The sequence below is a fragment of the Trichoderma gamsii genome (genome assembly GCF_001481775.2).
Source record: "Trichoderma gamsii strain T6085 chromosome Unknown Scaffold_22.2, whole genome shotgun sequence".
Lineage (NCBI taxonomy): Eukaryota > Fungi > Ascomycota > Sordariomycetes > Hypocreales > Hypocreaceae > Trichoderma > Trichoderma gamsii.
The window spans coordinates 1-26,220 of record NW_020171359.1 but is presented as its reverse complement, the minus strand read 5'-3'; the positions used below and the strand labels follow the sequence as shown (position 1 = coordinate 26,220).

General features: G+C 49.3%; 10 protein-coding genes across 10 annotated transcripts; 6 read left to right on the top strand and 4 right to left on the bottom strand.

Annotated features, from left to right (window-relative positions):
* Positions 1–834: 834 nt before the first annotated feature.
* Positions 835–2,268, bottom strand: TGAM01_v206435 (hypothetical protein; the record flags this gene model as incomplete). Its single annotated transcript, XM_018801798.1, has 2 exons — positions 835–1,650; positions 1,708–2,268. 2 exons carry the CDS (start codon positions 2,266–2,268, stop codon positions 835–837), a joined length of 1,377 nt encoding a protein of 458 aa, XP_018665113.1.
* A 1,831-nt stretch (positions 2,269–4,099) lies between these two features.
* Positions 4,100–5,494, top strand: TGAM01_v206434 (arginine biosynthesis ArgJ, mitochondrial; the record flags this gene model as incomplete). Its single annotated transcript, XM_018801799.1, has 2 exons — positions 4,100–4,527; positions 4,579–5,494. The coding sequence occupies 2 exons, from the start codon at positions 4,100–4,102 to the stop codon at positions 5,492–5,494; spliced, it is 1,344 nt and encodes a 447-aa protein (XP_018665114.1).
* A 234-nt stretch (positions 5,495–5,728) lies between these two features.
* TGAM01_v206433 (imidazoleglycerol-phosphate dehydratase) lies at positions 5,729–6,468 on the bottom strand (the record flags this gene model as incomplete). Its single annotated transcript, XM_018801800.1, has 2 exons — positions 5,729–6,141; positions 6,198–6,468. The coding sequence occupies 2 exons, from the start codon at positions 6,466–6,468 to the stop codon at positions 5,729–5,731; spliced, it is 684 nt and encodes a 227-aa protein (XP_018665115.1).
* A 599-nt stretch (positions 6,469–7,067) lies between these two features.
* TGAM01_v206432 (anaphase-promoting complex subunit 6) lies at positions 7,068–8,990 on the top strand (the record flags this gene model as incomplete). Its single annotated transcript, XM_018801801.1, has 2 exons — positions 7,068–7,164; positions 7,228–8,990. The coding sequence occupies 2 exons, from the start codon at positions 7,068–7,070 to the stop codon at positions 8,988–8,990; spliced, it is 1,860 nt and encodes a 619-aa protein (XP_018665116.1).
* A 401-nt stretch (positions 8,991–9,391) lies between these two features.
* TGAM01_v206431 (hypothetical protein) lies at positions 9,392–10,335 on the bottom strand (the record flags this gene model as incomplete). Its single annotated transcript, XM_018801802.1, has 3 exons — positions 9,392–9,437; positions 9,500–9,759; positions 10,297–10,335. 3 exons carry the CDS (start codon positions 10,333–10,335, stop codon positions 9,392–9,394), a joined length of 345 nt encoding a protein of 114 aa, XP_018665117.1.
* Positions 10,336–11,039: 704 nt separating this feature from the next.
* On the top strand, positions 11,040–12,950 carry TGAM01_v206430 (hypothetical protein; the record flags this gene model as incomplete). The annotated part of the gene is made up of 2 exons (XM_018801803.1): positions 11,040–12,541; positions 12,608–12,950. The coding sequence occupies 2 exons, from the start codon at positions 11,040–11,042 to the stop codon at positions 12,948–12,950; spliced, it is 1,845 nt and encodes a 614-aa protein (XP_018665118.1).
* Positions 12,951–13,384: 434 nt separating this feature from the next.
* Positions 13,385–14,521, top strand: TGAM01_v206429 (hypothetical protein; the record flags this gene model as incomplete). The annotated part of the gene is made up of 2 exons (XM_024549869.1): positions 13,385–14,432; positions 14,487–14,521. The coding sequence occupies 2 exons, from the start codon at positions 13,385–13,387 to the stop codon at positions 14,519–14,521; spliced, it is 1,083 nt and encodes a 360-aa protein (XP_024405343.1).
* A 517-nt stretch (positions 14,522–15,038) lies between these two features.
* Positions 15,039–16,055, top strand: TGAM01_v206428 (2,5-diketo-D-gluconate reductase; the record flags this gene model as incomplete). Its single annotated transcript, XM_018801805.2, has 3 exons — positions 15,039–15,110; positions 15,170–15,826; positions 15,897–16,055. 3 exons carry the CDS (start codon positions 15,039–15,041, stop codon positions 16,053–16,055), a joined length of 888 nt encoding a protein of 295 aa, XP_018665120.2.
* A 3,169-nt stretch (positions 16,056–19,224) lies between these two features.
* Positions 19,225–20,678, bottom strand: TGAM01_v206427 (FMN-dependent dehydrogenase; the record flags this gene model as incomplete). Its single annotated transcript, XM_018801806.1, has 4 exons — positions 19,225–19,494; positions 19,558–19,669; positions 19,733–20,507; positions 20,564–20,678. The coding sequence occupies 4 exons, from the start codon at positions 20,676–20,678 to the stop codon at positions 19,225–19,227; spliced, it is 1,272 nt and encodes a 423-aa protein (XP_018665121.1).
* Positions 20,679–22,990: 2,312 nt separating this feature from the next.
* Positions 22,991–24,833, top strand: TGAM01_v206426 (hypothetical protein; the record flags this gene model as incomplete). The annotated part of the gene is made up of 4 exons (XM_024549868.1): positions 22,991–23,163; positions 23,270–24,226; positions 24,287–24,520; positions 24,581–24,833. The coding sequence occupies 4 exons, from the start codon at positions 22,991–22,993 to the stop codon at positions 24,831–24,833; spliced, it is 1,617 nt and encodes a 538-aa protein (XP_024405342.1).
* Between the last annotated feature and the right edge of the window lie 1,387 nt (positions 24,834–26,220).

The window sequence follows — 26,220 nt, the reverse complement described above, 5'->3', positions numbered from 1 at the left end:
CCAATTCCCGGACCGCTCAATCTCTCCTCCTTTCAACACAGATCAGGATCTCCACTCCATCCACCATGGTCCACCGCATCGCATTCTGGAGCTGCTTCGGTTCGTCTCCTCCCCCACCCGGGCAAAATCTCTCTTGAGGCTTCTCTCAATACTAACTTGACTTCTGCAGGCCTCGCCGTGCGCTTCTGGCAAGTCGGTATCGAGATGCGTCCCTTCTTCAACCGCTCTTCCCTGTGGGCGTACCCCGTCTATGCGCTCGGCGGAGCGAGCTTCGGACACTGGCTGCAAGGCGTGGACGACAGACAGGCCGAGCAGCTTGGCGAGCGGAAGAGGGCTCTGCTGGAGAAGAGGGCGAGGAAGGCACAGCGCGATGCTGAGAGGGGACAGGAGGCTTAAGTTATGAAGAGGCGGAGGAGAGAAAAAAGTGTGTGAAGGAAGAAATGTAATAAAAGGGACGGGACATACCTGGGATGGAAGGGAAGGAAGAGCGAAATATCCGAATTGTACATACAGAGAGCGAAGAGAGTTTCGGAATTGATGTCTTTTTTCTGTCTTGGATGGCTAGAATTGAAGGACGAAGTTTGAGGGACGTGGGTTGAGATGTTATGTTACATGTCATTGGGTGAGCAAGCTACTGGACTCAAGGCACTGAACAAGCTCAGAGATACAGTTATACACTTATATACGATATAAATCAATTGCCATGTCGATTTTGATATCAAGCCAACAAATTGGCCTATCCTTTTGTTTGTCTCTGATTCTTCCTGGGTACAGCCTGATATCCCGTCATAATGCTTCTTATTTTGTCTTGGCATTTTTTTTTTTTACTATTCTTTACAATTCCTCCAATTTTCGCAAAATTGCAGGCACCGACTTTGCCGAACAGATGCCCAACTCCGTCACCACAGCCGAAATATACTTATCCCTCGTCGTGTCAAACAACAGCCTAAACTCCTCATCCGTGTTCCGCTCCGGATCAATCTCATTATACGTGAGCGAATCTATCGACACACGCTCTGTGAAATTGATAGTCTCGCACAGCGAAGTCACTCGCATGCCCAAGTCGAACGCGGCTGTCGCAACATCGCATGTGCCTGCTCGCGCATACATGGCTCCGTTGCTAAACAGGGCCTCTGCCGCGACGAGAACAGTGGTTGACTCCTGGAGGTTGGTGCGCAGGGCGCCAAAGTCGGGGGAGTAGATTACGGGGATGCCGGCGGCGGTTAGCTTCTTGACGTGGCCGAGGCCGACTCTCTCAAACGGATCGTCGACGAGGATGACCTTGAAGTGCTTGCCGTTGGCTTTGGCTTTGAGGAGGGCCCTCTCTACGAGGTGGTGGTGCGCATATGTGAGGATGACGTCGTCTTCGTCAATCATGTCGGCCGCCGTGTTGACAATGACGAGGTCGGCGAGAGTGATGCGCTCGTGGATGAAGCTGTCAATAGCCTCGCACAGTAGCTTTTTAGCGTCAGAGTCGGCCATGTCGATATCAATCTTGCTGATCTGAAGCTTAAGCCACCTGATGGCGTTGCCCATGGAGAAGCACATGGGCCGACAGGCTGTGAGATAGACAATTTGCGGGTTGAGGACGTGGGAGGTGAAGTGTCGAGAAAGGGTGGTTCCATGGGGTGTTGTGTATGAGTCGATGACCTTGAGTTCGCCAGTTAACAGATCCGTTCACGCATTGATGGAGGGCAGAGTTATTACCTTTTTGAACGCCAGGAGAGTAGCCTCTAGCCGAGTGGTGCTATCACTGATGGCCATGGTGCTCATCTGCTGGCCCAGCACCAAAACAGCCGGGTGGACGTCCTTGTCCGCATGGGTGATGTTGACGCCCTTTGCCATGGCCAGGTGGCTAAAGTAATCTGGAATCGACGGCTTCACCTCCTTGGGCGCTGCTGTCACAGGCGCAGCCGATCGCGGCGCGGGAATCTTTCCATGCTGGGCCGCAGCCTGTCCAGGCCCGTCTTGCTTTGGCTTCGGTTTGCTGCCGCTCTTTGCGTCGCTCTGGGCTGGCGCTCCGGCTGGCGGTTGGGGCTGTGTCGTTTTGGCGGCCGCTCTTCTGGCGGCCTTTTCCTCCTTGGCCTTCTTCTTCAGCTCTGCGCCCGAGAGCTTCTTCTCGCCGGCGGGTTCAGCTGCTGCGCCGGCCTTGGGCTGGTCTTTTGAGGCCTTCTTCTGGTCTGCCTTCTTCTGGTCTGCCTGCGCGGCCTGGTCTTTTTTCTCTGGAGCCTCGCTTTTGGGCGCGGGCTGTCCTCCTTCTGCCGCCATGAGGAGGGGAGTCTGCGGTGGGAACGATATCGAAGAGCGAAGTAGAATCGAGGATTTGGTGTAGCAGTCACCGAATAGAGGGCCTTGTATCGGAGTCGCTCTCGGCCGCGATAATTGGACAAGAAACCGAAATCGCGCAAGTTTAGATACCGTCGCAAGAATAAAATCTCAGCATTCAGGCGGCGAGAATAAGAATACAGAAATGTAGGCTCAAAGCAGCCCAAAGTAAATGCTGGTCAAGTTGACGCAAGTCTGTGAGAGGTGAAAGGTGGGGTCTTTGAGTCACTGAAAATAAATCGAGGGAAGCGGAAATGCCCCGCGCTAAGGTTAAGATTTGGGACGAGCAGCCAAACTTTGCGAGCAGCGAAGATTGACTTTGCGGGCTTGCTGTACTAAAGTTTAAGATTTCGAGCTCTTTAGCGGGAGCTGGACTCAGTAATTAAGCCTTTGGAGTGGTGAAGCTGAGCATTTAGTAGGTACGTAGAGAGGATATTCGCTGGTGGTATGCGTCTCTACTGCAGAGCTTGGTGATGTGCGCGACAGTGATGTTTTGTGCGGCTGAAGCTGCCTAGAGCTTGGTGCACAGCAAACATCACGTTCCTTTGGAGCATCTCAACCGCATTTCTTTGGGGACATGCTTCCGTTTGTTTGCTACAGATTATCATCTACTTCTATGGTATCCAGTCATCTAGTCACCCAGTCCACAGTTACCACAAGCAGCCTTGCCACAACAGATCCATCTCGTACGGCGTGAAGCCACAGAATCGTGAGCATTTACCGGCAACGCGTCTTCTTACGCGTCCCATCCAAACATTTACTATATCATCGCTCCCAGCAGCATCTATCATCTCCATGCCCGAAGCATATCGTAAATTTCTGCGCAGTCCAACGCCCACTTCGCTCTCCAACGCAGCCTCCTTCTTCACGCCAGTCCACCAGGGACCAACCGTAATGAAAGAAAAACGAAAAAGCTTTCCATCCAAAGGAAATTCGTGGGTGTTCCAAAAATTCCCTGGCCGGGACGAACCCAGCCAGGAGTGGTCAGTGTATAGTTTTCAACTAGCAAAATTCCTCTCTCAGCTTATCGCTTCACGGAGAAGGAAAACGCCCGTGCACTTGGATGGAGAAGGAAAGGAAAGAAAAGAAGTCTGAAAATGTGGGAGGGCAGACGAGCTTTTATAGCGGCAGAGTGGGGCGGGAAAAGATAGATTAGGTAAGCGGGTGCCTGCCGTTTGCTGCTAGTGCTGCCAGACAAGTGAGACTCTAGCCGCAGGCAGAGCTCAGCCAGACAGGCAGCAGCAGGCAGAAGAGCTCAGCCAGAGTCTTACTTGAGCAGCAATGTTCAAGATGTGCTGAGATTATGAAAGAAAAACGAGAAGGAGCATAGGATCTTACTGAGGTGAATGATCTATATAAACTTACATAACATGGTATCCATATGCCTGATGCATAATTCCAATTAGTCTCCATCGACATCTGTTGTATGAGTCGTGGTCGGGGCGAGCTCATATTCGAATGCTCTCAGAGAGGACGCCGTTATACCAACAAGGTAATGTGGAATAGAGTCAATCGCTTGATATGATGCACGTCTATGAACCTTCTTGCCATTGTTGATACTTGTCCAAATAAATCTTTCCTATTAGCCATGTCTCCCCTATCGGCTGCCTTTGACTCATACCCGTCGCTATGGAGCATCCACGGCAGCAGTTGGCTGCCGCAGCTTAGCATCCAATCAATATAGCTCGACAGCTAAAAACTCTCTATTCAACACAACTCACTCTCCATTGATAACACCACCAAGCATGCAAATCACACAAAAAAAGTGATAAAAATGCTCAAATTCAAACGCGCCTACTCCACCGGCTTCGCCAACGCCATCCCGCCCGCCAAGCTCAAATACGTGCCCACGTCCGGCACGTACCCAAAGGGCTTCCTCGCCTCGGGCGTCTTCGTCGGCGTCAAGCCCGGCAACACCAGCAAGCCGGATCTCGCCCTCGTCACGTCCGACAGGCCGGCCTCAGCCGCCGCCGTCTTCACCAAGAACAAGTTCCAGGCGGCGCCGGTGACGTTTAGCCGCAAGATCCTGCAGACCAAGGCCAATGCTGGGCTGCGCAGCGTCATTGTCAACTCGGGCAATGCGAATGCCGTGACCGGTGTCGGAGGCCTGGAGGATGCGGCGAGCATGGCGAGGACGACGGATCAGCGGGTTGGGAGCGATGATTCGACGCTGGTGATGAGCACGGGCGTTATTGGACAGAGGTTGGTGATGCGGTTTTGAAGAGACTACTACAAAAACTGACTGTGTCGTAGACTTCCTATTCAGAAAATCGTGGACCACATCCCCATGGCCTATCACCATGCTGGAGAGTCTCACAGGCACTGGCTCGACTGTGCCAAGGCCATCTGCACCACCGACACTTTTCCCAAGCTCATGTCCAGGTCCTTTGAGCTGCCTTCATCGCCTGGCGTCGAGTACCGCATTGCGGGCATGACCAAAGGTGCTGGCATGATGGCCCCTAATCTGGCTACCATGCTCACCATCTTGGCCACCGATGCACCCATTGCGCCCAGTCTCATGAACCCTCTGTTGAAATACTCGGTGGATCGATCATTCAATGCTCTTACCATTGACGGCGACACCTCCACCAACGATACCGTGGCTCTTCTTGCCAATGGAGCGGCTGGCGGCACGGAGATTTCATCTGAGCAGTCTGCCGACTACGATGCCTTCAAGGAGCTCCTGACTGACTTTTCTGCCGAGCTCGCTAAATATCTCGTCCGCGACGGCGAGGGAGCCACCAAGTTTGTCACCATCCGTGTTGTGGATGGCGCTTCCGAGGATGCTTCACGAGAAATTGCCCGAGCCATTGCTCGCTCTCCTCTCGTCAAGACAGCTCTGTACGGCAAAGATGCGAACTGGGGCCGTATTCTGTGTGCTGCGGGCTACGCACTTATCTCGCCTCCGGGTCAGCCTATCAATGACGTCCCTGAGATTATCCCCGAGCGGACGAGCGTGTCTTTTGTGCCTACGGATGGCTCAGCGGAACTGAAGCTGTTGGTGAATGGTGAGCCGGAGAATGTTGATGAGCAGAGGGCGAGCGAGATTCTCGAGATGGAGGACTTGGAGATTCTGGTCAGGCTGGGGACGGGTGATAAGAGCATTGTGCACTGGACTTGTGACTTTAGTCACGATTATGTTACGATTAATGGAGACTACCGGACATAGGCATGTAAAATAGGCGAATGGATAATAATCTTATTATACTTTCTTTTCTGGTGAATGGTTGCCACGAGTCGTCACAGATATCCATTCAATTTCTATTCCAAAGCTTTTCTCGTATAATTCCGCCAGATATCCCAATACTTCGTACCGCAATCGCGGAACAATTATATATCCAAAATTGATCAACTCCAAACTCCCTCTATATCAACCCTTTTACTTTCTTTCTCTGCCTGTTATTTAAGCGCTCAAAGTGCCCTTGGTGCTAGGAACCTCTCCCTCTCTGCCCTGTACCCTAGTCGTAGCCATGCGAACAGCCACCGCCAGCGCCTTGAACGCACTCTCAGCCCTGTGGTGGTCGTTGTCGCCGCGCAGGCAGTCGACGTGCAGCGTGATGCGCGCGGCCTGGGCAAAGCTCTGCAGGCAGTGGGGGATCATCTCGCAGCTGAGATCACCGAGCTTCTCGCGCTTGAGGCCCAGGTCGACGACGGTGTAGGGCCGGTTGGAGAGATCGACGACGGCGCGGGAGAGGGCCTCGTCGAGAGGGGCGTAGGCATAGCCGAAGCGGGCGACGCCGGTGAGGGCGCCGAGGGCCTTGGCGAAGGTTGCGCCGACGGCGATGCAGCAGTCTTCGGCGGTGTGGTGGTCGTCAACTGGAGGCAGCAAGAGTTAGTATAGTAACTGAAGTCATTGATATGGTATGACGCACTATGGAGATCGCCCTTGCAGTTGAGCGCCATGCTCCAGCCGGCGTGCTTGGCCAGTGCGTGCAGCATGTGGTCCAGGAAGCCGATGCCCGTGTTGATGGAAATCACCTGCGACTTGCTGGTCTGCGAGGCGTGTGCGCTAGAAGCCTCGAGCAGGCGAGCGTCGGCATCTTGAGGGAGCTCGCCGCCGTCGATGCTGAGGGCGATTTGGATCGAGGTCTCGTTGGTGTCGCGGGACAGGGCCGCAGCGCGGACGGGGAGGGGAGAGGCCATTGTTCGAGATTGATGATGTTGTTTTGTTTCGTAATGTAAGGTTTCCTACAGGGGAGAATTGGCGACCTTTTATCTTCCGATGGGAGTCGTGCTAAAGTTTAAGACTAATAAGTCGATGATGAGAGGCAGAGAAAGATTTGTCTCGCTCCTGTATCGGAGTTCGGGGTTGGTGGGATTTTTTTCTGAGTGGTCTCCAGCGTTAAACCCACTCATGGATGTTTACAGTGGTGGCATTAGCACTAACATGTTGCCCTGGAAATGCCGTACAGCGGGCAGAGTCTCTAAACTCGCTGCATGGAGGGGTCCGTTGCGCTGAAGCTACCCCGCTATTTGCTCTGACCACCCCTGCAGCAGCTGTAGTCGAACGCGGATCGCGGCAGATCCAGGTCAGAGCTGTGTCGCGCGTCAACAACGAGCTTTGGATATTCGACTTCGCTACATGTACCTTATCTACAAAGCATCCCGCCATCCCACCATACTGCACTGCTAAATACCTAACCTTCCCATACTGATTTCTTCCTCTTTCTTGTCATTCCATTCTTCAATATTTGATTCTTTTTGGACCTGCCCTCATGCGACGTCCCGACCGATGCTAGAGGATGGAGCAGTTTCTGAGGGACTGGAGGCAGGATGCCCTCAACAAGGCGCAGTATGAGTCGGCCATCTTTATTGGAGACAAGCTTCTTGCTTTGACTCGTGCGTAGTGCCATTGAGCTTCGCAGAGGCACACAAACTGATACGTGTAATTACTGGTTACAGATGACGACAACGATGCCTTCTGGCTGGCCCAGGTCCATTTTGCGACTGGAAACTACACACGAGCTCAAGCATTCCTCTCCAAACAAGACCTTATCGGCCGCAATCCAGCCTGCCGCTATCTCGCTGGCCACTGCCTCATCAAACAATCACGATTCGAAGAAGCTCTAGCCGTCCTTGGCGAGCGCAATCCGACGCACCTGATATCCAATGGCCCGAGTAACAAGCGAAAAGCTTCAGCCCAGCCTCGAGGCGGACGCAGACGAGACGACGATGCGGGAGATGAAGAGGCAGCGACCCGAAGATTCGAGGCAGCTATGTGCTTCCTCCGGGGCATTTGCTATGCGAAGCAAAACGCCTTTGACAGGGCCAAGGAATGCTACAAGGACGCTGTACGGATCGACGTGCAGTGCTTCGAAGCCTTCCAACAGCTGATGAAGAACTCGCTTCTATCGCCGGACGAAGAGTGGCAATTTCTAGACAGCCTAGACTTTGACTCAATACAGCTAACGGGGGATCCAAAATCTTCCCAGGAGGCGGCCGAATTCACAAAGATGCTCTACACCACACGGCTATCCAAATATAGGAATCCCGCCGCATTCGACACGGCCTACGACTCGCTGTCAACGCACTATCAGCTGGCCGCTAATCCTGACCTGCAGCTTGCCCGAGCCGACTTACTATACACACAATGCCGATACCGAGATGCCCTGACCATTACCAATGCCATCCTGGAAGAAGACAAGTACAACTTTGCCATATACCCCGTCCACTTGGCCTGTCTATACGAGCTCAAGATGAAGAATCTACTATTCCTGATTGCCCACGATCTGGCAGATACTCACCCTGAAGAACCGTGTACATGGTTGGCAGTGGGTATTTACTATTTTAGCATCAAGAAAATTGCAGAAGCCAGACGATATTTTAGCAAAGCGAGCATGATGGATGCACATTTTGGCCCGGCCTGGATTGGGTTTGCGCACACATTTGCCGAAGAAGGAGAACACGATCAAGCCATTTCAGCCTACTCAACCGCTGCACGCCTCTTTATGGGCACTCATCTACCACAAATCTTCCTCGGAATGCAAAATCATGCTTTGAACAACATGACGATTGCAGAAGAGTTCTTAAAGACTGCCTACGGGCTGTGCAAATCAGACCCGCTGCTCCTCAACGAGATGGGCATCGTCAAATATCACCAGGATAAGCCGAAAGAGGCTGTCCAGTATTTCACCGCCGCCCTCAAAGTTGCCGACGAAAACGACAGTGAGCCATCAGCATGGCTTGCGGCGAGAACAAATTTAGGTCATGCGTTTCGCCGACTACGGCACTTCAACCGTGCACTAGCAGAATTTGATGAAGTGTTACGGGCAGGAGGGAAGGATGCTGCCATCTTCAGTGCCAAGGGACTTATTCTCATGGAGCAGAATAGGCCACAAGAGGCTGCTGTAGTCCTTCACGAGGCCCTAGCTATCCACCCGCAAGACAGTATCGCAACAGAGCTCTTGAATAAGGCTTTGGAAGAGACGGCATTGGTGGATGGCGCTGCAGAGGACGAGGCTGAAGACTTGGCGGATTTCGAACAACACTTGGAAAGGAGGAAAGTCGAAGCGTCACACAAACTAAATGGCAAAAGAACAGGACGCAGCACGATGGATAAAGGAAAGGGCAGACTGGGTCGGCGAAGGACGATGCTGGTTGACGATGAGGACGAAAGGGAAGAAACTGGAATGGATATGACTGATGACAATGATGACGAGGCCTAGGAGGCATACTGCGTACATCGGGGCTTGAATCGGGACATGGATGAGGTTGCGGGAGTCAGCGTGGCTAATCTGGGGCGTTTTGGCGATTGAGTTTTGTGGTGTTTGTTTTACATTGTTTAAAAGTAGAAGGTGAAATGAGTGTTGCAAATTGATAACGACTATGATGAGAATCCATTTTTCAGTCGGATTGCCTTGACAGTCGTCAATTTGCAATTTAGAGACACCATTACAATTATAGCTTAAGGACCAGCCCATGGATATAGTTTAAACAGCACTGCTACTCAAATTATAATCTATCAGAGTATGTGCTGACTGTAGTATCAAGAACTATAGAGTTGAGCTACAAATTCATGTTTTCTTGACCCTCGCGGTTATAAGTCTTCTGGTGTTTTGAACAACTGTCAATACATTCCCTCCTGTACGTCTCTCCCAAGATCAGCAATGGATCTAGACAGTATATTCAAGCATAGAATGCATTTGAACGACCTCAACTTACATATAAATCTTACGCAAGTGGGACGTGAGCAAAGCTGGAGTCTGGCGCATCGTAATCCTGGCTCTCACGGATCGGTCCAAGATACGTAGTAACAGCAAGTCCACCATCACCAACTTTTTGGCCGTCGGTGGTTTCAGTTTCGCCATCGGCAGCCCAAACAATTGAACTGCGAATCTCCCAAACCGACAAGTTTGCCTTTGCGCCAGACTTCTTATCGTCCCACACGCTATTGGAGCCAAAACTGCCTTGCCTGACAGTGTCCTGGCGCACGCACTAGACGTCGGTGTTTTTAGGGGCCGACCACCCGGACTGGGCAACGTCTCCGAGGGCGATGTAGCTGTTGGGGGGAATTGGGCGCCAGGAGAAGCCGTTGCCGCTCTTCTCGTCCTTCCAGACGTGGTGGGTGTAGTATTAGTATCTAAAGGGCAAACTTATATCATGTATATTATCATTGGCTCAGCCATGTTGTTAGGTTGATATGATATAAAAACGTCGGGTATGGATGCATATCCCAGAATGTTTAGAGGTGTACAGGCCAAGTCATAGAAAACCTTGGTTCTACAGCACCTCTGATGGTGATTAGCTCTCAAACTAACATAAAGGTCTGGTCATGATCATGATTTCAATGGTCGTCTTTATCGAGATAATCCCACATGTTACTCGTCTCGGACATGGACTGACACAATATGCAGTACTAGGCAATACAATGCCCCAGCGCCGTACGGAACCAGCCAAGGATGAATGTACGATTGCTTCAAGGTTATTATTAAGCATCTAGGAGACTCGTGATACCTACCCGACTCGCCATACCTGCTGGTAAAATGGGCTGATGAAACCGATTGCTTGCATGAAGGAAAATTGATATTAATGGACAGGTATTAATTGGCGGCTTTAAAATCCATGTATCATGACCTGCTTGCCTTTGTAGGTCAATTGGATGACCAGCATTGGACACTTGCTGCACTTTCAAGATTGGAATAAGCTGTCTCGTTTAAAGCCGAGAGTGGGTATCTGCTGCAGGTCCCATGAATTAGCAATCCGACGACAATAGACATGGAACATCCACTCTGTGCTATGAACTTGGTCCTTAGTACATGCAAGTTCATGTTGTTTGCGCAAACTCATTCAACACGTTCCGTTTAGGCAGATAAGCTTGATGCAATAGCGGCAATTCCTTGCACTAACTTGCACTGGCCTCCTTCTAAAGCTCGCTTGCTCTAGGCAGGCCAGGCAGCCACTGCGACCATTAAAGTTAGATGTCCCACTTGGTCGGCCGAGATGCCAACTTCACGATTTGGCTCAAGATATAAAAATGCGCGCATCTCCTTGATTTCTCTTCATTGGCTGCTATCATTGAGCTTGCGACATTGAATCTTTCTTTTCTCTTTCATTCCAATTGCAAGTGCAGGATTGAAATCCTCTCGTTATCGTCTACTTAGACCCATTGACGGCTTCATACATGAATACATGAGCTGAGCCGAGTTTCCTGAAACAACTGCAACCCCGAATCTCTCTCGCTGGCGGCTTGCGTTTAGCCGCGCACTTCTTTCAAGATGAACATGGGAAATGTCCTGTTGAATCTTGATCTGCTGTTGAGCCGCAATGGCTTTCCGTTCTCGGGCCAGCTCCAGAGCAACCGCATCGCCCGGCGCAATACTCCGTCTGGAGCTCATGATCTGATCCTGCATCCGGAGGTGCCTGAGAGTGAGCGCGACAAGAAGCTCTGGATTGTGGACAGAATCCTGGAGCCGCAAACGATTCCTCATTTTATCGAGTCCATGGCGTTTGGAATTCTTTCCGATGGCTCCAAATCATCCTTTCCGCCGCTCCCCGAGGACGTGGTGATGCTGATGCAGCAGCCCATGGCGACGTGGGCGCCGGCGCCGTACAATACCAGCCACGATATACTTGTACAGCAGCTCATGATTCGCATTGGCTCCCATGAGGATGGAGCGCGGTTGGTGCCCATCGAAAAGAAGCTTCACGCGATGAAGTCGAGGCTATGGGAAGGCGTCCTGCCTCTTTCCGAGAGGCGCTGGAAGGATCTTTCTCTAGACTCTCCGCAAAACTTTCACGCGGCGTGCCAGTATATTGCCGGCGTGACAAATGCCTTTCACTACCTGAATCTTCCTCCTATCAAGGCTGCTCTTCGCGAGACTTACAATCTGATATGGGGACACTTGCGTCATTTCGAAGACGCGTTCAACGCCAAGAATCGGCTGGAACAGAAGCCAGAAGTCAAGATTGCAGCAAGATGGCACGAGTATATCAAGACTCATTTCAACTCCATCTCTGCACATGCCCACCGCTGGGTCATCAATAGCGTTGACCGTCTCCGCCGCCCTATCCTCGAAGAGCTCGCGGCTAATCCTCCATCGACTGGGATTGACCTTGACCCGATGCAGTGGGATTTGACAAACAAGCTTCATGACCTGTTGGAGAATGCAGCTCAAGCTGATTCGGGCATCTTCCTACCAATGGATGGATATGAAGGAGAAAGCCTTCGTTCTCAGGACGATGCGCCGCCGCTTCCTGGCGCCAACGAGCCCTATCGCATGGAGCCCATCTCCTTTTCTGCGAATACTCACGCTAGAAAGGGCGATTACTACCTGAGACTCAAGTATCTTTCACGGACTGAGCTCTGGCTCGGCCACGATCGTCCAACCGACCAGCCTCCGGAGCCCGGCCTGCCAACTGGCTTTGATCTGATGAATAGCACCGCACAGAGTGCTTTTTGCCAAGTGACAGCTCAGGACAAGACAAGACTGGAGCTTCGGGGACCGCCAGTGCCCTTGGAACAACAACTCTGGGTGGAAACAGCGAACCGATACCTTGGCACGCCGAATAACTTTGAATGGGGATTCGTGGCGTATCGCCTTTCTCACGATCACACGGATGAAGAGTGGGAGCAGTTCAAGACCAAGTTTGAAGCTGATGTCGCGAACTGGGGCCACGAGCTGAATGGAGTTGACAATCTTAGAGAACGTTCGGTGGTCCATTGGCGAGATGCCAAGGACTTGGACGTCTCTGATGACGATGTTGATGCCCTCAGAACGTACGTATTGACTTGCATATCTTTTTTTACGAGTAATCATGGACTAATCAGAAGCGTATCTTTTAGGAAATTCCAAGACTTTCGTGAATCAGCAGACTTCCCATCTGGCGTTCACTCTGATATCCTCCTTGGTGCAGACAAGGGCGTCATCGACTCCTATCTTCATCCCACGCCGGAACAGGGCGGTTTTGTCATGGCCATTGACGCTGATTTCGATCCCAATGCGCCTGATGACGAGCGCTCGGAGGAGTCGCCGGGCTATAGCGGCGTCGTGCGCGTTCTTGGAAGCGTCCTCTGGGACGATGTTGGCGCCCTTGTCGTTACGCAGACGCAGCATTTGAGTGACTTGTGGCCGTTGGCGATGAATCATCCGCATAGTGTGTATGAAGGGCCGCTTGGTGAGATTTAGGAAGCTGTGTTTTGGCTTTTACGGCTAACTTTTTGGAGATTCTGTGTATATTTTGTGACTTTGCTACTCAATTGGTTTATAATGTATTTGATCTGTATGATATTGGAAATGAGATTATCAATAAGGTAGCCAAGAAATATTGCCGAAAGTGGCAGTGGTCTGAACAGTGGAATGAAGTAAACAATACATCGGTACGTTGCATTAAGCTTCTTGGCAGCTGAGAATTTAATCTTAGTGTCAAGCCGGGCTGTCCAGCTGACCGCTCTCATGAGATCGTCATAATGGCATCACATCCAACAACTGTTATAAGCAACATGAAGAGCATCACGAGAATTATCGTCGCAAATTGCCAATCTATTCTTCTCATGCAGAGAAGATGCATTTTTGTGAAACGCTATTATTCGTGTGACAAATCACTTCACTTACAGAAAGCCATGACCGAAATCGACAAGATCGGCCGCTTCATCGAGGCGATGAAGTCGGTATACGGCCCATTTGATGAATTATCAAACGACGATGTACTTGGCTGGAATTTCCCTGATGATCCTGGAGCTGGAGGCCATCGTGGTAGGTACCTCTGGACGGACGCTTTTGGAGTTGTCAACTTCATCACTCTGTTTAAAGAAACGGCCAAGCCCAAGTATTTGACGCTAGCTAAGCGTCTGGTTACTACGGTACATGACATACTTGGCCGAACAAGGGATGGAGAAAAAAGACTTGATGGTGCTACGGATGAGGAGCCTTTGAGAGGAGGGCTGAGAATTGGGAAACTGGATGCCAAGGGCCCAGACGGCGATGGACAGTATCATCATTATCTCACGCTTTGGATGTTTGCGCTCAATCGACTCTCCATTGCAGCGGGTGAGACAGAGTACAACGATTTGGCCATACAATTGGCGAGGTCGATTCATCCGCGCTTTCTCATGCACTGCCTCTCCGGCGATTTGCGAATGGTATGGAAGATATCCACCGATATGAAGAGCGTACTTGTCCAGTCAGAGGGCCACCTTGATGCAGCAACAGGATACGTTGTATACAAGCTGCTCCAGAGCACAGCCGCGAAACAAGGTCATCGAATTGGCGTGCTGGGTCAAGAAGTCAGCGATTACTGGAATCTCATGACACGAAAGGGCAGTCTATCTCCAGGAAATGACTTTCTAGACCTAGGAATGGGCCTTTGGATGTGCCACATATGGGCGGATGAACCGTGGGCTATGAAACTCTCCGACAAGGCTCTAATCAGAGTCGAAGAGCTACTTGGTGAGAATTCCCCAATAATGCACCGAAGTGCATCCCACAGGCTGGCCTTTCGCGAGTTTGGCACCTGCGTTGGCGTTAAGTGCTGGAATGTCAATGATTATTTAGAAACGCGGGTGGCAGCTCTTGTGAGATTCTGGGATGGGCATTTGGACGGTGCAGATACGGAGGATGGACTTAAGCCGATATCGCGGGTTATGTATGCGACGGCTTTGAATGCGGGAGGTGAGGCTATTTGGAATCGGCTTGTCGCTGGATTTTACTGACGAATTTGAGTAGCGTTTCGCATAGGATATCTTGAGAGCGGCGAGTGATGGAGATTTCGCCACAGCGATTGAAGTTTGTATGATATCATGCATGACCGCGGTGGAGTTTATGGCTCCGTCGTCGATGTGGCTTTCAAATCATTTGAGAAGCCATGATATTGATCTCTAATTCGGAGATTGTTCGTTTTTAATTATGAATTCGGCTTTTATGAAGCATCAAGTCAGCAAAATGAGCAAAAAGCTGTTGTATTCTCGGTTCCTGGAGATAGCTGCGGGCCCGCATTTCCAAAAACTCCCAATTAGGCAACTATTCCACCCTATTGCCGGTCTTAGGCGAAATCGTCGTCCTATTGGATCGCCGATGGAAAGTGGATGAACTAGCAGCTCTATCCTTGATCAACTCGTTTTGCACTCAGTGTGACTATTTCTCTATTTAAAGACGACGGTGTATCTTCAAGCGTATCACTATTCGATTCATTACACTCATCTATCCAAGCCCAATTGACAAACTCATATAATTGGAAATCACTTTCTCAAAGCATCTTTGTATTCAGATATAGTCGCAATGGCAAAATTAACTCTTACGTCCACATATAAAATGAAGTCGGGGCACAATATTCCTGTGCTAGGCTTTGGGGTATGTCGCAATCCAGCGCATTGTTTAGAAGATTATCTCGGTTAACCGATTACACATAGACTGCAGCCGGCGCTAGCCAAGGTTTCAAGATCGGACACGACAAAGCTGTCACCGCTATTGTGCATGCTCTAAAAGCCGGATACAGACATTTCGATTCCGCGCGCATGTATGACAGTGAAAAGGCCTGTGGAGAAGCATTCAAACTGTCAGGCATTCCTCGCGAAGATATCTTCGTCACCACCAAAGTTCGCAAGGGCGGATACAAAGAGACCAAGAAGGCTGTTGAAAAGAGTCTTCAGGAGACAGGACTAGACTACATTGACTTATATCTCAACCACAGTCCATACGGTGGCCCAGAGGCGAGAAAGGGGACGTGGAAGGCCTTGGTGGAAGCAAAGCAAGAAGGCAAGATTCGATCCATGGGAGTGTCCAACTATGGCGTGCACCATCTTGAAGAGACATTGGCATACATCAAGGAGCTAGAAGGCGAGCTTGGTGAAGGAAACGCAGGTGAGATTAGCGTTGGCCAGTGGGAGCTGCATCCCTGGTTGGCGCATCCAGATATTGTCGAATGGTGCAATAAGCATGGGGTTGTGATAGAAGCGTATTGCCCGATTGCTAAGGGACAGAGATTTGAAGAGCCGCAGGTGCAGGCTCTTATGAAGAAGTATGGGAAGACGGGAGCCCAGATTTTGCTGCGATGGAGTTTACAAAAGGTGTGTAATTGCCGGCCTTTGAGAGCTATATTGCGTTTAATGAGTGCAAAAGCTGATGATTTGCTCAAAGGGCTTTGTTCCTTTGCCAAAGAGCGAAACGTTGTCTAGGATTGAGGCCAACGCGGAACTCTACGATTTTGAGTTGACGGAAGAGGATATGGCATTATTGGATTTTAATTCTTATTCTCCAACTACGTGGGATCCTACAGTCAGCCCTCTTGGCAATTAGACAGAGTGGGGAGTGAAATCATCATAAATGAGACTGATCATCTGTAAAAGCATTGCTACAATAGTAGAATAGTGATAAGCTGAGAAACTCACAGACTAACATAATAAGAAATCGCGCTTCTCCATTTCTTCATTCTCCAATGCCTCTCCCCTCATTAGACCGTAGGCATAGCACTCTCCTAACATGAAGTTGTATACACGATCGCGATCAGGACCAGGTCGAACAGGTCGAGTTCCCCACTCGGGAAGTTCTCGAAGAATAAAAGGCATATCACCGCCATGTAAGACGGCGATCGTATCTCCAGCCTTCATCCCCAGTGGACCCCAGCCAATGTATCCTTCGCTGGATACGAATAATCGCCTCTTATATAGTAGCGTTCGGATCCTATGAATTAAATAAAACAAGGAATCTTCAGTCAGGACCCTGGAAACTAGGCTTCCAGGTTCCATTGTGTAGCCTTCTTCTGTGTAGCTTGCTTCTATAGCGAAATCTGCTTCTGGTCGGTTTTCGATCTTGAGGTGCCAAAATTTCGCGAAAGCTATCTCTAGAAGAATACGTGCGTCTCTAGATTCACCATCTATACCATGATCGCTGTGACCGAATAGAATATCAATATTTCCCTCCGTGGTAATAACTTTTCGAAGCGCATCTTTCAGGGTATCGCCGTCACCGAAAGGGTAGGCTATCTCGCTTAGCCTTACCCAGTTAGACTCTTTGACAGTTTCACCATCGTCGTGTTCTGTTACGTCGATGTTTGGTGACGGAATGCTGCTGAATGAGTGGCCTGGGTGTATGCTTCTTGACTTACTAAAACACCTGCTGCAAAGATCGAAATAAGGACATGCGCGGCATTTCTTTCGAGTACCATGAATAATTTTATCGCATCCATTGCATTTAGCGTCATGAACTAGGGTGCTATTGGCAACCAGACGACACGATCGACGCAAACCTCGTAACTCATCATCGAAATTAAATAAATATAAGCTGCCATGGCCTACCTGTGCGACTGTATCGCAGACAACTCCCGACACGCCAAGAATATTCGGCCTTGGAAAGCGCGGAATAGTTTTGGTTTGTCCTGAAGCGGTAAATCCTGCAGAATTGAGATCTTTTAATCGCGTTTGTACGAGCGAAGCATCAATACTATCCATCGTTTGCGTCCAGTCGGGGCACCATGACGATAACCTGGCCATGCGATGCATGTCAATTTGATCATATCCCGAGGGGCCTGCAAGGCGAACAATCTTTAGCGACATATCATGCCGAATAAACTTTGCAGAAATATGCAAGTTCCACTCTCTCAGAGGGAGTTCATATTTAACAAGGTCTGCTGGAACATCGCATGCCAATCCTAGGTATGCGTACACTTTGTCTTGAGGCCTGCTTGCTAGACGGCCCCTGCTATTTACGATGAGATCCAGTAAACTTTTTTTACCCTGGGAAATTATTTGTCGATTTGATAATAGGTCTTGAATCATTTGATATGCCGAATGAAGCTCGATAATGGGGAGATCATTCGTAGACGCTGCAGCAAATACTTCGGAACAGCATCGGTCTCTTCGAAACAGGTGCCGATCCAGAGAGTTGCAGTATTCCGCAAGATCTTCGAGAGAAAAGCGCCCAGTTCCGGTATGGAATATTAGATTCTCAGCTAAGGCCGCTTCTTGGAGTGTCCACGCTCTGTGCCACCAGTCGTTATTTGACAATATTGGAAGCCATGAAGGGAGTTCGGTAAAATGTCTTTCCTGGTTTTGACTGAACGAAGCGATGTCGTCCAAGAGCCCTGGTAATTTAGATTTCATTAACCAGACCAAAACCTTGGACGCTTGAGTATAAATTCGGCCCATCATCGCTACTTGGATGTTCTTTTCGGCATCGTCTTTTTGGTTGATACACAGGGCGTCTATCCATAGTGTGCGCGTCCAAACGGCATCGCGAAGATACCCGAGTGCTTCAAATAAGTTATTTGTTACTGACAATATAGTTCCATTCACAACTATATCCCGACTGCCGCTCGTACTCCCCCAGACGTATGATAGAGCTTCGTATTCAGGTTCGTCCACAAGGGATACAGTCCGTAAATGACATACAATGACATCCCGTTGTAATTTTGTCCCTTCGGAGTTGGATGGAGATATGTCTAAAACACGGATTTCACTCTTGTTAGAGTCCAATGGTCGCCAAGGATTGTTCCTGTGAGAGAGAGAGATAAATGAGTAAATGAGTTCGAGCTACGAAGATTGCAGCAATTGCTCGCTTACTGGCGTGTTGTTGAAGACATGCTTTCACTTTAAGAAATGAAGGGATTGATGCAGACATTAAACAAGAAAAAGAGTCAGGTCAGCGAGGACTTGAGATTTGAGACTTTGAATCTGCGTGATTTAAGCCTAAATTGGAGTTTGGTACCTATTCATGCAAATTGCGCCCCGCTCGTCAAGAAGCCTTGCTGCCTCGAAATTCTGCCTTGCGCTACATACTTAGTTACATGTATCATTTCTGAGCTTAAGCACGACAATCTTGTCTTGTCTAATCGTTAAATGTGATCATGGCAAGGCCAAAATAAATTGAACAACATTTCCTAAAAACTTACTTCAGTCCAAAAAGACAGCAAGCACTCTGCGCAAGTCAAGCACTATATCGACACATCTAATTATAGGTGCTTGTATACGATTATGCTAGGTTGTGAGTATGAATGTACCATTTCTATTTCCATCAGCATTTTCTGGTAATATTCTTTGATCTATGCAGTGTCTTGGTATTAATTTCAATGAGTCCAGGGTAGATTTACATATGAGTACGGAATAAACTTTGTATGCTGCGCAACTAATTCATTGGATGCTCAAATAGAAAAAAATGCGTTTTGTGGTTTAGTAATTCGATGTGCATGGTGTAATCTACATTGCGATCTGCTGTTTGTTTTACTATGAGTAGGAAATTATAGGTTTAAAAACACTCGCCGAAATTGAATTGCTCCCCACTATACGTGCAAAAACTTGACAATAGCTGTTATTACTCAAGGTGCTACAAACTTTAATCAAAAGCAGGTTCAGCTGCGATGAGGAAGATTTTCATATTCTAGACGGAACTCTTCTATGACTAAGTAAGGAAATTGTATCTAAAGACTAATCGCTGAAGCCATTGCACGCTTTCCCTCCGAGCCGGGGGCTTATTAAATCCGCGAGGTCTCGGCAATCAAGTTTGAAGAATTAGGCAACGAGTCGATGCAGCTGCGGTTAATATCCTGCACCTTCACAAAGCCGCCGACTTCCATCAAAATGTCAAATTCGGCCAACAAGCTCTTCAAGACATGGCGCACACCGTGCTCGCCGGCAATGCTGAGACCCCAAACCCAGAGGCGGCCGATGAAGACAAACTTGGCACCGATGGCGAGCGCCTTGAAAGCGTCGGCGGCAGATCGGACTCCAGAATCGAACATGATCTGATTGAGATTGGTTAGCTGCTGTCAGATGTTTGCGTGAGGACGGTGATGGGTGCATCTTACATAAATCTTGTCTCCGACGGCGTCGACAATCTTCTCAAGAGCGTCAAGAGAAGAGATGCCTCCGTCAACCTGTCGGCCGGCGTGGTTTGATACAACAATGCCGTCGACGCCACTGGTGATAAGGTCAGCTTTCTCGGAATTTCACAATGTGACATAACAGTTTGAGTAGACTCACAGCTCAACTGCCTTCTTGGCATCTTCCACGCTCTGAATGCCCTTCAAGCAGAACGGGCGGCCTCCACTGATTCTCTTCCACTGCGCCATGGTCCACTTCATCTTCTCCCAAGTAATGGCGCGGCCGTGCCAGATATTCTCATCAATCCACTTCGCACCCGCTTCCTTGGGGTTCTTGGCCGGGTCGATTCCTGCCTCCTTAAGACGCTTCTGGAAGACGGGGTCTTGAAGACCAAGGTCACCAGCTCCATGCTCATGGTAAAAGGCATAGTTTCCAGTAAACACATCATTGTGGCGCCAGCCGAGAGACCAGGTATCCGTCGTGAGCATACAGGCGTCGAATCCATTGTCAAAGGCGCGCTGCAGCATGGAGAGGCAGAGCTCGTCGTCGGGGCTCTGGTAGAGTTGGAAGAAGCGAGGTCCGGAGCCATTGGCTTTGGCAACATCTTCGATGCTGTAACTTCCGGCAGAAGACAGGCAGTAGGCGAGGTTGAGCTCTTCGGCTACTTTGGCGACGGACAATTCTCCAGTGGGGTGGTAGATGCGATTGATACCAATGGGAGCGAATCCAATAGGAGCAGAAACCTTGTGTCCGAAAATCTCGGTTGCAGTGTCTCTCTGGTTGGTGTCGACGAGCATGCGAGGGACAATTCGGTGTCGGTAGAAAGCCTGTCGGTTCGAGAGATGGGTCCAGGATACTCCAGCATTGCAAGAGGAATAGTACCAGCCACCTTGTGAGAGCTTTTCCTTTGCGAGCTTCTCAATTTCAGCGGGATCTTGTGAATAAATGTCAGTTAGAATCACTACCAAATGAGATATCATGAATATTTACCAGTGTTGAAAAGGCCATATTTTCCATTGTTTGCATCCCAGAAAGATTCTCGCTGATACAGCGACCACTGAGGAGTGGTTCTGGTCTTGATGTTGGGGTTGTTGGGGTCAGACATGGTTGATGAAGAGCTTCAGTTTGAAGTTTGGTTCAGTCACAGTTGGTGGACTTGTTGTTGTTGTTGTTGTTGTTGTTGTTGTTGTTGTTGTTGTTGTTGTTGTTGTTGTTGTTGTTGTTGTTGTTGTTGTTGTTGTTGCTGTTGTGGTTGTCTTGGTGTTGTTGCTCTAGAATCACGTTGAAGGATAGAGGTAGGTATATATAAGTTTCGTTTTGCCTCAATGAGTCTCAAAATTCTTGTTGCGATTGCGCCAATGACGCGCACAAATGCTCTCGCTCATCACTCAATTGCCAGTAGAGATGAGGCTTGAACCCCGAGCATGCTCCGATGTTCCAGTAATCCAAGCCCAGCTGTATAGCAACCTATTGAGGTTGAAGCTGTCTAGCGTCAACCTGACATCAAGGCGGCTAATCTTGTGCCCCTTTGGGATTCTACATATTAAAGTGCCCATCTTACAGCGCTGGCCTTGCTGGTCAGTATTGCCACTCCACGCCGCTGATGGCTCGGCAATGTTTTCCGTGAACTCAAAACTTGCAACGCAACGATTGGCATGGAAGGGGAGGAAAGGCAAGAAAGTTGGTGTTTTCCTGGTTGTTTAGTGCTTTCGTTCCCCATTGGGGCTCATTCACAAACGGACATCCGCCTCCGCATTTTAGGTTGCTCTGGCGGTATATGAGGTAATCGGCTAATAGAATTGCCTACGGACAAACTTGTGTACTCACCCTACCTCAGCCACGGATATAACAGAGAAGAGAGACGAAACATAGAAACAAATGAATACAAGTATCGAACTCCCAAAAACATATAACCTGTCTGTATGTCTTCACTTTATTAACAAACGTTGAGTCGTCTCCATATACGTCTCCATAGATATTTTTGGGCGCATTCTCCTGACCTAATTGCGATTTATGTAAGAATGTCTTATCGCCTATCATCTTATCATCTTATCATATCTTATCGCAAGTGTCATCTATGACGTCAATGACTAACGTGATTTCAGATCGCCGCCAAACCTATACCGGCTAGCCTTATCGCCGTCAGCTTTCCAGAAGGATTTTTTGTTTTCGCCGAATTTCTCGGCTGTTACAGATTATGCAGTCAATAAATAATGCTCCGTGCCGTGCCGAGTCTTTCACAACCATAAAGCAACTATGCACGCACGCGAGGAAGATTATTCGAGTTGCTGATAGAAAGGCTTCACGATATTCACTTCTAGGAATTGGCGAATCTGCTCCATCACGGCCTTGCCATTCGCAAGATGCTGTTCTTTACTTCATGTACTAATTAATAGACGTGGTTGGGACAGTCTACGCCCTCTACCATCGTGATTCACCACGCTTCAAGCTGTCGATACGGTGTTCTGATTCTGCATAATGTGACATTCAACGTGATGAGAGTTGCGAGAGGAAAGAAGAAATTATCACGGAATTTGCCGCAGTACGGTAGCATCAGAGAGGGAACTCGCAAGACGCAAAGCATGGTTCATCTCATTTCCACAACTGTGTCCTGACGATTCACCGAAGCCAAGACGCCGGACATCAGATGACGAGCCTCATCGTGGGCCGAGCAGAAAATTTCTTCTTCCAATCCTTCAGTGGAGATCACGTTATATGGATACAGAAGATACGAAGTTTCGGACACTTTGATGCGCGTTTAATGTTGTTCATGTTCCATCAGCTCAGCGCAGAGTGGGCACAAACAGTGGGACACCGAAAGTGGGAACGGGACGGGCGTTTTTGGCAGCTTGACAGCCTCTTAGACGCGGCAGATGAATGACTTAGTCTCGGTAGTGCTGGCCGGACATTCCGTGCCGAGCTGCGGTTTGCTGGGCCTGGTGGAGCGCTCGAAACACGATCCATGACTCGGCCTGATCTGTGCAGCGCCGGAAAGGGTAATGGTTCGTTGAGTATCCCCGATGAATTTCTCCGAATCAGCCTCATCAACACCGTGATGGCAGCCGCATTGAACAGGAGATGTGCCTATAAGGATCGGTCCAGTTCCACCTGATGGCCCAAACCACGGGACCGTCGATTATTGACTTCATTCTCCAGCGGCCCGCAAAGACACCGAGATGGACGCGAACGCTTCAAGGTTTTATATGGCTCTGTGGGACTATCCCTTTTGCCAGCCTTCGCATTGCAAGCTCAATCGTCACTCATAGGAGTAGCTACTAGCTTTGGCAGACTAGTTTATCTATCAGACAATTTCCCCTATCTCTACCTGATAATCCTTTAATCCTCCTGCACTGTTCGTGAATCACAAGCAAGCATTGAATCGAAGCGTTTTTTTGTGAATGGTTTACGAGTAGCATCATGGGGTTATTCAACAAGAAACAAGCCTCTGCTCCCGCGGAGGAGCCCAAGAGGGACAACTCGACCAGCAGCGAGGAGGGTTCTCAGCTCCACGCTGAAGGAAAGGTCACGGTGCTGGCGTGTGCTTTGGGTGCTGTTGCCAGTGTTGGTGGTTTTATTTTCGGATATGTCAGGTAAGGCACTCCTTGATGATAAGACACTCGATAGCAGTGACATCTACAGTGGTGACACTTGTTGTCTACCAACTTGACCATCATTCTAACAATGCTTGCCTTACAGTGGTCAAATCTCTGGTTTCTTCCTGATGGAAGATTATGCCAGCCGCTTCGGAGCGTTACAAAGCGATGGATCGTACACCTTCAGCGCCGCTCGCCAGGGCACTATCGTCGGTCTTCTCTGCATTGGTTCATTGATTGGTGCCTTGATTGCCGGTAAGATGGCAGATACCATCGGTCGTCGTCTCTCCATCTCGCTGTTCGCCTTCTTCACTTGCATTGGTACCATCATTGAGATCTCTTCCTCCACCCATTGGGTTCAGTTTGCCGTTGGCCGTCTCGTCACTGGTGTCAGCATCGGTGCTCTGTCTGTCGTCGTCCCCATGTACCAGTCAGAGAGTACTCCTGCCCTGATCCGTGGTGTCATTGTCTCATCGTACCAACTGCTCATCACCTTGGGTATCTGGACCGCTGAAATGGTCAACTGGGGAACCGAGACCAGGGGCAACAGCGCTTCATGGAGAATCCCCAACGGCCTCACTTTCGCCTGGGCCCTGGCTCTCGGCGCTGGTGTTCTCTTCCTTCCCGAGAGTCCTCGATTTGCCTACAGCCGCGGCCGCGTTGATGAGGCTCGCCAGACCATTGCCCGTCTCATTGGCCTTCCTCCCAACTCTGATGTCGTCAACAAGCAGATTGCCGATATTCAAGAAAAGGTTGACGAGGAGAATGCGCACACTGAAGCGTTCAGCTGGACCGAGATTTTCACCGCCCCTCGCATGCTCTACCGTACCACTCTCGGAATTGTTCTCCAGGCCGGCCAGCAGCTGACTGGAGCCAACTTCTTCTTCTACTTTGGTACCACCGTCTTTGCTGCCACTGGTATCAGCAACAGCTACGTCACTCAGATTATTCTCGGATCCGTCAACGTCTTCTGCACAATCATCGGTCTCTGGATCATTGACCGCTTCGGCCGCCGTGTTATCCTCATGACTGGTGCTGCTTGGATGATGATGTGCTTCCTGTAAGTCTACTTAAACTTTGACAGTGCCGATACCAATGCATTATACTAACAAACTGATAGTGTCTATGCCTTTGTCGGCCACTTTGCCCTCGACCACGAGAACCCGATGCTCACCCCCAAGGCTGGATCTGCCTTGGTCACATTCTCCTGCCTTGCCATTGCCGCCTTCGCCGTCAGCTGGGGACCCTTGGTCTGGACTGTCAACGCCGAGCTGTACCCCATTCGATACCGAAGTCTTTGCATGGGTATTGCGACCGCTTCCAACTGGTTCTGGAACTTTATGATCTCATTCTTGTAAGTTACCACTGCTCTTTTAACGCTTGTAAAGACTCCAACTAACAGTCGCGAATTTAGCACTCGATTCATCACCGACGACATCGACTACTTCTACGGCCTCATCTTCGCTGGTTGCTGTGCTGCCCTCGTCCTGATTGTCTTCTTCTTCGTCATCGAGTCCAAGGACCGAACTCTTGAGGAGATTGACACCATGTACGTGCAGCACGTCAACCCCATCACGTCGAGCAAGTGGACCCCCACCAAGCAACACCAGAATGAAGTTGGCGAGATCAGCGAAGTGCGAAGCCACACTCAAAACTCGGAGAAATAAAGTGCTGTAGTCGTGTTGGCTGCTTCAGCAGTTCTCCAATTGCGCGTGTATATCACGAGAGAGCGGGGGCTAGCGAATTGCTAGCATGTATGATAGCATGTAAAATACCATGTAGAATATCATGAATGATCATTGTTGATAATAAGAGTTAAATATTCCAGACATTGAGAGCTGCTTCCTCTGTGCATGTTTCGTAAGTAATGTCAATCTGGCCTGGGGGTGATTCGAAAGATCCCCTGAGTGGACACTAATAGTAATAGCAGTAATAATAGTAATAGCAGTAATAGTCATTAGAGTTGTCATAGTCGTAATAGTCGTTTTAGTTGTTATAGTCATCAGCACAAAATGATTCACTCATTCGGCTGTGGCTTTCTGGCCTTGTCTGGCCGATGCCCCTTCGCAAAGCATCTCGGGGGTCTCCCTGTGATCGCCATAAAATCCCAGTTGTCATTCGTATAGACTGCGCCCAGATGCCGATAGAGGCAGACGTCGGAGAACTTGTAGAATAAAAGACCTGTTATCCGGTCGGGCGTCAACACAATGTCAGTCTTTGGCGCGCAGATGGTGCTTTGGCAGCATTGGTGCGAAACGGATCTGCACTGGCCGGCCTTGAGGACGATGTTGCCGTCTCCATCGACCATCTCATGCCATTTGCTATTGACATTGACGCAGCCCAGGAAATCCACAAGGCCTTCTTCAGTCTGTGGAGCTGTCAGCTTCGGTCATGTACATAGAAATGCAAAGCGATTCGTACGGGAAGGCACTGGAAATGACCTGGAAACCCAAATTCTGGCTGTTTCAGATACAGATATGGGTCGATGGTTGTTTTTTCGACAATGTCGAGCAGCGGAAAGTCCTCCATATAGAAGCGACTTGGCTTCGTCAGCGGATTAGGCTTCATTTTCGTTGGCGACTTTTTGGCATCTACTGCCAAAAAAAGAAGAAGGAGAGTTGATACTAAAATGAGAAACATGATTCTCAAAATTATATGTGAGATATTGAAAGAAGACAAAGTAACTCGAGTAGGGGATAATTGAGAAAGGCGATAAGGTAACATAAAGGGGGAAGAGGGCTGTATATATATATATAGATTGAGCATCGAAAAATTAAGTTTTGAAGCCAATCATATGGCTTGGCTGGAAGCGGCTTCTCTTACAAAACGCCGAAAGTTAAATCGTGTTCGCAAAGGCTCCACTGATCTAAATCTTATACACGTTCAGAGGTGGCTACAACATATCTCCATCGAAGAACAGAGTTAATTACTGATGCTACTGATGCTACTGATGCTACTGATGCTACTGATGCTACTGATGCTACTGATGCTACTGATGCTACTGATGCTACTGATGCTACTGATGCTACTGATGCTACTGATGCTACTGATGCT